This window comes from Harpia harpyja, chromosome 6, assembly GCF_026419915.1.
Source record: "Harpia harpyja isolate bHarHar1 chromosome 6, bHarHar1 primary haplotype, whole genome shotgun sequence".
Classification (NCBI taxonomy): domain Eukaryota; kingdom Metazoa; phylum Chordata; class Aves; order Accipitriformes; family Accipitridae; genus Harpia; species Harpia harpyja.
This window is the reverse complement of record NC_068945.1, coordinates 29283692-29296089: the sequence shown is the minus strand read 5'-3', so window position 1 is coordinate 29296089 and position 12398 is coordinate 29283692. Positions and strand designations below refer to the sequence as shown.

The 12398-nt window shown below is 48.1% G+C and overlaps 1 protein-coding gene across 11 annotated transcripts in view; it reads right to left on the bottom strand.

The window, feature by feature from the left end:
- Nucleotides 1-8785, bottom strand: part of ZC3H7B (zinc finger CCCH-type containing 7B) — a 51761-nt gene extending 42976 nt beyond the window's left edge. For 4 of the 11 annotated variants that reach the window (XM_052789098.1, XM_052789100.1, XM_052789097.1 and 1 more), the window contains exons 1-2: nucleotides 8398-8775; nucleotides 1876-1936 (exon numbers count right to left, since the gene is read on the bottom strand). In XM_052789098.1, coding sequence (XP_052645058.1) covers nucleotides 1876-1928 — 53 coding nt within the window. In that variant the 5' untranslated portion in view covers nucleotides 1929-1936; nucleotides 8398-8775. Of the gene's footprint in view, nucleotides 1-1875; nucleotides 1937-7655; nucleotides 7678-8397 lie in introns of those variants that run through there. The other 7 variants (XM_052789094.1, XM_052789099.1, XM_052789101.1 and 4 more) reach the window with 5 other exon arrangements.
- Between the last annotated feature and the right edge of the window lie 3613 nt (nucleotides 8786-12398).

Here is a 12398-nt window from a genome sequence, read left to right as displayed (position 1 = left end):
CTGTTCTTCAAATCAGACCATCCCAGTCATCCAGGCTTGGTTCACATGTATTTATTTTTTCTCTTCAAGGGGAAAACACTAGGCTCTAGAGAAATCCTTAGCACCTTTCCTAGCCCTCCCCACCTTTGAAATATAACACTGTATACATGACCTCATTGGTCAGAGCATAAACATTTTTTAGATTTCATCTAACCTAATCATCAGCTGCTCCTTAAAATTAACTACAAGAAATGTAGAAACATTTGTTCTGCTTATAAAATTGGAGTACCCTTCTTCCACATCAAAACAAGCCAACAAATGACACTGCCCCTGGTTCAGAGTTCAAGATACGCTCCAGAAGCATGAACAACACCCCGTTTTTTCTACATTATTTTCTTTCCGGGAATCTTGCACATTTTTATAAATGTTACCAAAATAAACCTCACAACTGCCTCTCTGAAACTGGTTTATCAGCCCCATTTAATCTCAGAGTGGGGTGATGTCCTGGTTTCAGCTGGGACAGAGTTAATTTTCTTTCTAGTAGCTGGTATAGTGTTACGTCTTGGATTCAGCATGAGAAGAATGTTGATAACGCACTGATGTTTTCAGTTGTTGCTAAGTAGTTTTTATACTAAGTCAAGGATTTTTCAGCTTCTAATGCCCAGCCAGCAAGAAGGCTGGAGGGGCACAAGAAGTTGGGAGGGGACACAGCCAGGAGAGCTGACCCCAACTGGCCAAAAGGGTATTCCATACCATGTGACGTCATGCCCAGTATATAAACTGGGAGGAATTGGCCAGCGGGTGGATCGCTGCTCAGGAACTCACTGGGCATCGGTCGGTGAGTGGTGAGCAACTGCATTGTGCTTCACTTGTTTTGTATATTCCAATCCTTTTATTATTATTGTCATTTTATTATTGTTATTATTATCATTATTAGTTTCTTCCTTTCTGTTCTATTAAACCATTCTTATCTCAACCCACGAGTTTTACTTTTTTTTCCCCGATTCTCTCCCCCATCTGACTGGATGAGGGGGGAGCGAGTGAGCGGCTGCGCGGTGCTTAGTTACCGGCTGGGGTTAAACCACAACAGGTGAAAATATCATTGCCATGCCACAGGGTATAAATAGGTAACGTGGAAGATTTGGCTTTTTTTCCCTATTGTAGATGCACAGATTTCAGCCATAACAACTGCAGGACTCAAAGCAGACCTTAAAAAAACCCAAACCAATCTGATTAGAATCTTGCTACTTCCTTACTCAACACGGGACCTGGACCTGAGTCTGAGGCCTTTGCTAACTCAAACATTGGAGGGAAAAAACACTACTTTACTTTATAAGGAAGTACTTGGACTTGTAACTACTACATAAGCAACTACTTCAAGCTCTAGAAGGCCACACGATATTCACAGAAGAATGACCTCGGGCACCTACCAGGTTGGCAACTGTAAAAGAGCCCAGGTCATCTATTTCTCCTATAGGCACTATACGGGGTACCTGGCAAGTCATTTACTTTGCTTTCCCCACCTACAAAATAGAAACACTATTTCCCTTCCTAAGAAAGGTGGGATAACCTTGTTGAGAGAGCACTTTGAGATCTTCAGGCTGAAGATGAAGTAGAAGGTCCAAGTACTATTAGCATTATGCTGACTATAAAGATCATCCTGGAACTGCAGCAGAGGGTAAGACCCAAGGAAATTAAAATGATAGAATTTCAAGTTTAGAGAGCTGTCAGGACAAGAAGCACCCTGAAGAATCACAGTGAAAATCTTCAGTACCAATATCTCTTTCCCATGCAGCAGACCCAAAGCAGCGAATAGGAAGAACTCAGTTCCTGCAATCCTCGGTACAAAGACAACCACCTCCAAAGCCACGGGAAACAATGAGGTTGTCCACTTACTGAATGAACTGAAGTCCTTTCTCTATTTCTTGTTTTCTCTTCTGTCTCTCCATTATAGTTGCTGCACAGGAAGAAGAAAAAGAAAGAAAACATTGTGAGTCATTTTAGGTCTTGCTGGCAATTAAGCAGCACAGTATTTTGTGTGTGCCTGAATTTACTACTAACAAAATGTTCCAGACCAGATGCCCTGAACACCGAAGTCCGTGATTTATCCACACTGCAGATATAGAACGGCAAGGAGCTCACTACCAAGTATCTGCTTTTTCTCACATGCCACCGCCAGGATACATGAGCAAAGAGGAATTACTTCACTTTGAGCTCTCTACTTAGGCTGCCAGTAAACAAAGCAATGGGAACCAACTGTTATCATGACTGCCTTCTAGGAAAGGAAAAAAAAATTTTTTTTTAAAAATCAACATTTCCCCTACACTGGCAGTCATTTCAGGAATTTGTGCTGAGACCCTCCCACGATAAGCAATTCTGACCACTGTTTATCTGGGCTGGATTTAAACTGGTTTACTGCACAGCAGACAAAACAAGTAATCTCTGTAAACTGTATAGAGGCATATCACAGACAGACATGAAGGAAGGAGATGGAATTGCTTGCCGTGGTCCACATAAAAGGACAGCGATGAATCTATGCAATTGGAATTTTGTGCTGAAAATCAGCAGGCAAGAGCAGCACAGACTTGAGAATGCTCCTCTGAAGAGGGAACAGGGCCCCATCCTGCAGTGTTTTAAATTGGGGTGGGCAGTGCCTGAGGAAGGCTCAAGAGACAGTTATCCTCACTTAGTCAGGGACACAAATGGGCACAGTAACTTGTCTGGCTTTGATCAAATCCAGTCTGGGTCTCTGTGAGCACAGACAAATAAGTATGATGGAGTCATTTTGCAGTAATGTCCCTTTTCTCAACTAAAATGGGCTTGAATCACACCATTAGATACATGAGCTTCATCCCCTGCAGTGTGAGAGCAAATCTTAGAATGGCTCCTCCCTGACCTTTCCCCAAGGTACACAGGTCTGCCACACAAGAAAAGAATAAATGGCAGAAGGGATGGCACTTTGTGGCAAAACAGAGTTGCTGGGAAAGTGAATTTCCCAGCCTTGCCATCAACCAGCTCTGATCACAAACAATGCTCAGCTTTTGAGGAATGGTAACTTGGGGACAAAGGCAGCAAGCACAGAAACACTGAGATGAGATGGAGCTGAAGATGTTGTGCGTTCCAAGCCTGGGATTGCCTCTGAAGAGATCACAAGAAAAACAAAAGTCATTTCTCTAACTCTACTCTACAACAGCTTGGAGAGCGTTATCTCACAGCTCCCTTTTACATTAAGACCATCCCTAAGGTATCTTACAGTATCTCTGGCATGTTCAGCCTGGAAAAGGGTGAAGGGACCTTTAAGGTACGTGAAAATCAATCCTGACAACTCAGCAAGCCCTTACTGATTGTGCTCTGTGCCATGCAAAATGTAGAAGAATTGATACCTGCCCTTTACCAAGAAGGAGAGTTGGGGGAAGGGGGAAAAGCAGGAACAAGAGAAAGACCAGAAAGAAGTGGCAGCAGAAGAAAGCAAGGGCTTGCAAGTGACACTGTGCAGTTTGTAAGTCATCAGACATTAAATTTGAGAGCAATCTGGTCTGAGCAGCAGGTAGAAGATTTTAAGCAGCTGCATTTGGAACAGGATGGGCAGTGCAGCAAGAAAGGGAAAGCCAACAGACAAGGTGAGTGATGACCAGCATCTCTACAAAGGCTTTTAACAGAAGCGATGGAGCAGGTAGACTTCAGCACAACACCAACAGAAGGCCTGGAATGATTTATAGATAGCCTGGATAATGAGCAATCAGCAAGAAAGAAGGAAATTTAACAAGGAGATTGTGAGGTTTATATGATCACCAACACCACAGGCAGACAGGCTTGAGGGGTAGAAAAAGAGACAGAGGCAATTCATTTGATATTTCTCCTTGTACGAAATTCTGGAAAGACAGAAGAAGTAAGAGAGAGAGAAAAGACAAGGTGAAAAGGAGCAGTAGGAACCATTTCCACATAGACAGCAGTCAAAGCCACGAAAGAGGACAGAGCAACCCCAGACCACTGCAGGAGAACTGTGAGGGCCATCAGAGACAAGGGTGGGGAAAGAGCCGCCATGGGAAATGACAAGAGATAAACTGGGGGACGGGGAGCAAAAGAGTCAACTGGACCTTCAGAAAGGCTCATGGGGGAAACCACAGGGAGGAAGGAGGAATTTCTAGCTGTCTGGTCCCTGAGTGCACTAACAGGCTTGAAATGCCCCAAACCTTGGGGTCTCACCTTGGACCCTCACCCACGCACCCTCTGCCCATTCATGGTCCAGGAGCTCCATTTCAGCTCAAGTCCAGGCATACTGCCTTGTCTGAGCTATACTATAGGTGGACCTGTCCTCAGCCCTCTCTCCTGGACAAACCTTGGACCTGCACTGTAGGCAGCTTGTCTCCAGTCCTGTCTCTGGCACCATCTCCTACTGCTGGACTCCTTGGGTGAATCCTAGACCCGATTCACCACCTCATCTTCTTTGGGACTGTCGATGGACCCCTACTATCAGCAACTTGTTCTGCCTGCGCTGTTCAGACATGGTGGGACTGTACCCTAGTTAGTGAGGGCACTGCTGGTGGCCATCATCATCACCTTCAGCTCCTAGCTTGTCCTCCCTGGAGGAGCAGCCCTGCTCTTGCTGCTCCCTGACACGAGCCACACTGGAGAGAACAAAAGTCAGAGAAGTGAAGCGGCAGCCCACGGATCTGATAAAGAGGGAGATTATTGGGAACTGTGGGGAGAGCAGTTGACACTGGCTGGTCATCACAAAGTCAATGGCTGCACTCCAAAAATGCTGTGGCACACCTTTGCAATTATGTGTATCCACAAAACAGATCATCACCTTGAAAAGCTTCTGATAGGCAGAGAAGCTTCAACCTCTGCTTCTGAGCTCAGCTTTTAAAACACTACTGCAAGGAGTGAAGAGATCAGTACCTGCTTTCATGGCTACCCTGACCCCACTGCTAAAACATCCTACACAACAGGATGTGGGCACGTGTTACAAGGAGCACTGGTTACTGTTGCTCGCCCACAGAGAAGGGCATTCAAACATTACCACCAAAAGCTGGAGTGGAGCCCAAGAACTACAGGGAAAGGCTCCAGAATGTCTCCTTCCTAGAGCTACCCAACTCTTCTTGCATCCTAGAGCTCCCCTACTGTTTTTTCTCTCCTCACCACCACTGCCACCGCATCCAACGTACGCATCTCCATCCTTGCTCCATGTGGATAGCTGACCAACCTACCGCACCTCTGTAAGTCCCACAGTGCCCAGCTACAGTTTTGATCCTTGCTACAAAACCCTCCTAAAAAAACCCCTCTGTGCCCTGCATGCTGTTTACTCTCTGCAATCCTACCCTCATCTTCCACAGTGAACGTTCTCCAACCCAAGACCTTCCATTGCCTTCTTTAGACAAAAACCACAGCTCTGATCTCCACTCCAGACTGTTGCTTCCTGATACTGCCCCACGTTCCTTTCTCCTTGCAAGTGGGTGACCAGCTTCCCCTGAAAGCTCCGACACACCTTCAGGCTTATGTCACAAATCTGCACATAAGACTCATCTCCTCATGGCTACACCCACAAAACGCACACCACATGCTGCTGCCCTAACAACTTCTTTCACATCTCTCGGGAATAACCACCTTTCCCTTTCCATCAGACTCCACACCAGCACCCTCCTCTATGCGTGGCAGACCTCTCCCCTGTCCTGCCTGCCCCCCCACTGCTGGAGGCTACCATTCGGGCTCCTTTTGCTCCTCACGCCTCCTCCCCTGCCACCTCCCTGGCAAACTCGGTCACTTCTGTCTCCCCTTGTCGTTGCAGCCTCTCCACAGTGTCTCATTTGACCCTCGGACCAAGCCGCACGCTCGTTACGCTGGCAAACCCAACACACAGTGAGCTGCCCATACATGCAATACTTCAGTTCTGCCGCACGCCATACCATGGCTGATGCATAATTAATTTTAAGCACAGAGCCTGTTTAGCTTTTGTTTTCTCAGTCTTTCAAATATTTTTAGAAACGCAGTGGAAAACATTTCATGAAGCAGTGTGCCTAAGCATCCTCTTTTTTTTCGCCCACCACATCTGTCTGTCCAGACTTGTCTGCTCAAATCACCAGCAGAATTTGAATCCAGAGTATTTATATCTCCACTACAAAGCTCTTATCCTTCCAGTCCAGAGATGTTTATCCTCTCTGGTCCAACATCTAGAAAGGACTTCATTCATAGTTTGTCAATGAGTTACAAACTATTTGCCAGACAGAAATAAAATGCTGCAGACAGGCAAAATGGTTTTCTTGCCTTCAGAAGGAAGCATGAGCCAGTAAACAGAGTGACTCAATCACAAACTGGGTAGATACGCTCTACGAGACGCTACGAGATGAACAGAAAGACTTGAATTTACCTTATCAAGGACCTGGGTGTTATTCCCAACCCTGCCAGAGCTGAATTTGGGCAAAGCTTTTCATACTATATTTCTGGGATGGCCATGAGTTCACACTTGACTGACTTCCAGGCTTTGACTGTAACATTTCAGCCCGAAATAAGTGCACCGAGATGCAAGTAGCAGGTTGTAGAGCTGAGAACGGAGCTCAGCCCCAGGCTGTGTGCGCTCTCCTCCAGGCAAAAGGCTCCAGGACGCACTAGTCTGTAACACGGTCTTTCACTGGCCGCAGTATGGCCACCTCAGTGGTGCAGCAGGATGGGTAACCGGACTCACGTCAGGCAGAAGACAAGCCGCACAGCCCACTACAAACACGGGCTCCCGCTCGCTCCCGGGGCTGCCCTCTGCCATGCCCCCACTCCCTGGGTTTGAACGCTTCTCGCAGCCGACAGCCCTGGGAGTCCCCACCACCGTGCTGGGCCCACCGGGCCCGACAACCCCGTCCCTCCATGCACCGGCCACCCCAAGGTACCTCCATGGCCGCTCTCCCACAGCCCAGCGCCCCGCCGGTCCTACTCCTGCCCCACAGCCACATCGGGGCGGCCGTCATCAGGGCGCCACCGGCTTCACCCAGCAACACCCCCAGTGAATGCAGGGCGAGGTGGCGACAATCCCCTCACCCCCAGCCGAAAAGAAAAGCAGCGACCGTAAGTTTCCCGGGCAGGGGGACGGAAGTGGTGGTCAAAGCCTCAAGAGACCACCCCGGCCCCCGTCACCCCATTTTCAGCTCCCTCCAGCCGTGTGCCCCACACGTAACATCCCCTGTACTGCAGGCCACCCCATGCGTAACCCCTCCGCGCCCTGCAGGCCACCCTTCCTCCTGCCCCGGCCCACCGGGCCCAGCCCGCGGGGCACCGCAGTGCAACCGAGGAGCGAGGAGGAGGCGGCGGCGGGGTGACGCTGCCCGTCCCTCGGCCACTTGCTCCTGGTTTCGTGCCCACCCAGCTCGCCCTCTCCCTGCCTCGTTTTAAAAATTAAATCCCGGGTCTGCTTCCCAACACGGGTGGAGCGGGAGCCGCCGCTCGCCTCCTCCCCACCCCCAGCACTAGGCCGCCGATCCCCGGCCTTGCGTAGCGGCCGCCGCAGACAAAAGCACCACCTCGGCCGGCCGGGACGGAGAGGGGCCGGCCGCGCCGCCCGCACCCCCCCGCGGCCCGGCCGGGCGCCGGCACCCCGGCATCCCCCGCCGCCCCGGTCCTGCTGGGAGGGGTCTCCCGCGGCAGGAGATATGCAGGCTCCCCCGGGAAAAGGAAAACAAACCAAAACATACTCTTCCTCCTTCCCCACCCCCCATCCGCTTAAATGAGAATCACACATCTCCAGGAGCCTGGGAGGCGGCTTTAAGATAAAAAAAAAAAAAAAAAAGATAACCTCTCCTGCCACCCGGAAACTGTCTAAAGCATTAAAGAATTTGGGGGGGGGGGGGGGGAGAAGGAAAAGAAAATTTAAAAAAATCCCACAACCTTCTTATTTGATAAACTTTACAAGCCCCTACGGAAGGTGCATCTGAAAAGCTATTCCGCAAGGGCTTCTCTGCTGCTTCATGGGGTTTATACCAAACAAGAGGGGGAAAACTGCAGCCTAAATACAGACCTGAACACAGCTCTCAAACCCACAAACCACAAACAGGCACAAACGCAATTAATACTAAGTTTTTCATACAAACCCAGGGGCTTTTCCCCTAGCTATCCACTTTTAGACTACTACCACATTTTTTCCAGGGGGTGGGATTAGGATCTCTGACAATTATTTTTTTGCAAACCCCACATTTTTGGCAGAAGAGGGGGTTAGCTTCAAAATCTCGCCCATATTATTTTTCACCACTTTTTTATTTGCAATTACACAACGTTTCATCCATGCAGTTACTATCTGAAACCTTTACTTTCTAATGAAGCAACATCCAGATTTTCTTGTTTCTCGAGTCCACCCCTTTCTACATACACAAACACACACACATACAGAAATGGTTTAAGACAAAAATAATCCCCCCAAAATAATAATAAAGGACTCACCTCTCCTTGGGTTTTCCCTCCCACACTATGTATAAACTTTCCTTGATAAATGGTATTGTATTACTAGAGATATTATTAATGTATTATTACTAGAAGTAATAATAATAGTAAGTGCTATTTAATTATAGAAGGCAGCATTCTGCTTCTGGATCGGCTGCCCCTGCAGCTCCCTCCATGTGCCTTCTGATCTCTTTACTTTCATTTCCAGGTCTCGCTCGCTCGCTCTCAGCTGCACCAGCAAAAGAAAATGCCTCCCTGCATATCCTCTGGGCCCTAGAGGCTACCGCTTTCCATTACAAAAATTCACAGATCTTTCCCTTGTGGTTGGTTTTGAGATTCTTTAAGGTGAAGTAGGCTTAAAAAAAAAAATTAAAAAAATAATAATAAATGAAAGCGCTTAAGCAGTCGAGGCTCTGTTCTTATTTTAATGCAACATTTTTCTTCTTCCTGGTTGTCTTCGCCGATATATAAAATATACCCCAAAAGAAAGGAAAGCTGCCTCTGCAGAGCGATTGCATGCATGCGAAGCGCAGCAATGAACTGAATTACGAGACACCCCCGCCACCATGGGATTATCATATACATGAAGCAGAGACCCTTTTGCCCACCCATGTATGTTTGCTGGAAGGGGGCCAGAGCCATTGCTTATGGCAGAGCAATTATCTATTCTAGCCAGAACTTACTTACTCAACCCCGCACTGCTGAGGGGGTTCCCTGTAGATAAAATCTTCTGAAAACATCAATCTTTGGGTGGAAAAGAATAGGCAGTCTGTGTGTATATAACATAATATTATATTATATACTGTTGTGTATTATACAATATACATACATATGTACATGCATATATATCTGTTTTTATATTTATGTATACACGTATGAGTTTAGACACTTTTTTTGGAACCAGATTTTTGGCTTGTTTTCACCCCAAATCCCTCAATCTTCCCAGAAAGTGGACTGAATCTCCACAGCAGCCCATGCAGACAGAGCCCCAGGAACAGAGCTGCCGGTGGGAAGCGGGGGCCTGGCGGCACACGTTCTTCTGTCGTGGGAAATGGTTGTGAAGACAGCGGTACGCAGACTGCCTTAGACGGGGGGTTCATCCACCCCTGCTCAGCTGCACTACCATTAACTTCAAAGAACCCTCTGAAATGAGTTTTATGCTCGGCTCCCCACCCAGCTGCCCTGGTAGGATAGGTTTTCCTCTCCCTAAAGGATTCTGTCTACCGTCAAATCATCATTTCCAGACTGACACTGGTTTAAATTATCACCTCTTTCCCAATGTAATCCGTGACATGTTTACTCCTCAGTGTCTCGCTTCTCTATTTACAGTGACCCAAAAAAAGAGTGTCACTTTGTGCTTTGCAGCTAAGCAACTCTGACAAGATTCAAAGGCAGGTAGAAGGTATCATCTGAAGTGTACTAAACTTGTTTAATATTTAAAACATGTTGATCGGAAAAGGAAAGACTTTATTATATTGAGTAGGATTGGCTTCTGGCAGCTCTGTCAACACAATAAACTGATAATTTATGAAATATAGGCTGTGAATTGTATAATGTACCATATGACACTGGAGAACAGTCTTACGCTCTTCACAATATTTAATCACAATGCACTTTTTTTTAGATATTTATTATGATCCAAAGATTGCTGTTATTCATGGGTAAGACAATGTTTATTTTTATTATCTCTTCAGCAGATTTTTTACCTCTTATTTTTAGGCAATGACACCATGACAATGAGTAGAGTCTAACCAAGCTAGGCCTCTGCTGTAGAAGCCGCTGGGCAAAATGTACGTTAAATGACAATCCCTGTGAAGGGGTGGCTTTGGGCAGAAGAGAGGTGGAGCAGGCCTGGTGAGGGAAAGTAAACACGGGATACCTGACATGCCAGATCATGTTGGGAGGGCAGCGTCACGGAGCCATTAAGCATCAGATGAGTCACAGAGCCCAGGATGCCTCCAGCCCTGCAGCACCTCTGAAAGGCAAGACATCACAGCTGGATGAGAAGAAAAGGGCTTAGGAGGAGCTGAGGAGAAAGAGGAACAAAACCAAAATCCACGCACAATCAAGAGTTGTACTGGAATAAGCACTATTTTTCAATTCAAGAACATTCATTTTCAAGACTGCTTTTCCCAACTGAATGTCATGTTATGCTTCCCTCCAACCCAATTTCCTTTGCCTGTAGGACTGAGAGGTGCCCTGCAAAGTCATGAGCCAGCATATACTGCTCCTCTCATGAAGTAACATCTTTCCTGAGTAGTTAACATGAAGATTTTCACAATTTGCAAGCATGGTTATCAAGGTCTTGTGTGCAGGTAGTCAGCAGAGTCAAAACGCCGCCAATCCCCGCTACAAACTTGTTACACTGTCGTAAAAATTACTTTGATTTGTAAAGCTGTTCTTTCAGGGAGAATGAATCTATGGATCTAATGGCACAATACACCTTCATTCCAATACAGCTGCATCTGCAGTTAAAAGACCTTATTCTCACCCCTCTGGCCCAGGTAACTAGCCAAAATTTGGGAGAACAACGGAGAAGGGAATCAGATGTATTTGATATGATCCTGTTTACTGCTAAAGATTGTGAGGAACTAACAACAAGTGACAAACTCCTTGCTTATATTTTCCAAGTTCAAGCTCCTTCTCGAGATCACGCTGATTTATTCCCTCATCTGCTCTACGTTTTCTGGCAGCTTTATGCTTCTCACATACAACCATAATCTAGTCAGTGCCTCAGCTTCTTAACTTTCTTCAGTTGCAAGAGAAACTCCTCTTATTATTTATGAGTTAAATTTTGCTCAACTTTTCCATCTGGTTGCTGTACCGGTTTATGGCTTTTATTCTTTCAGCTGTCATGCTCCATAAAGAAACTTAATTGCTTTTTGTACTCCCCCAGAAGGAAGGTGGTCTACCATGCCCTTCAGCCTCAATGCAGTCTCCCAGGTCACCCAGCATTGCCAATCCCTGGCATTCGTTTCTTGGGTCCATATAAGCATTTGACATTGTTTCTTAAAACCACAGTTGGGAGAACTGTCAGAGAATGAAAAATGCCTCTTCTAATGTTTTGGGACCAGATGGCAAAATAAATCCAGCCTATTACCCACCTCAACGCTGATCTCACCAGGTATCTGCGGCCCCATCTGAAACGGTGCCTCCGTCAGTGCCTGTAGGTTGCAACTCGGAGAGGAGGGATTGGGTCAAGACGGCCTGTGCAAACACGCTGCAGTAGCAAGCAGGTTTACGCACAGCTCACTTTGTCCCGTCAGAGGTACTTTTATTTCTATGCTCAGTTAAGAACCTCACACACTATGTACACACAAAGCTGTCAAGCAAACCGGCGTTTTTTGCATCCTTAAGTAGGCATGACTGCGCGCTCCCAGATGAAATGCTTTCCTTAGCGGAAAGGTTCGACAATAACACCTAAGCGCAAAGATGGGCTCCGCAGAGACATTATCTCAACGAGGCTTCACAGAAAAAGGCACTCGTGTCTCATCCGTGGGTATCTGGGAGGCCTGCAGAGCAACTCCGAGCCACCCCCCGGCGACCCCTTCCCCGAACGCCTGTTGCGAGAGGGGCCCGGGCGCCCGCCGCAGACCCACTCAGCCCTCCCCGACGGCTGGCACGGCTGCCGCCCCTCGGAGCCTGCGCTCCGGAGAGGCGGGAGCGGCGGCCGAGGGCAGGGACAAGGTTCCGGCGTCACAGGGCCTCACCCGCGCCACGGGACGCGGGTGGAAGAGTGGGAGAGGACGAAAGGAGAGGGCGAAGGCCGCGGCCCCGGTCGCCACCTCATGGGGGTGGCTCCGCGCGAAGCATGCCGGGTACTCCCCCCTCCCACCGGACTACACGTCCCGGCGTGCCCCGCGGCTGACCGCCCCGTAGCCCCGCCCACGCGCGGTGGAGGCCGGCCGGCTGCGGCACGCCGGCCGTCAGCACCGGCGGGGCGAGGCGGGGCGGGGCGGGTCCCCTCTGACGTCACGCCGCGCAGCCAATCCCGGAGGGGA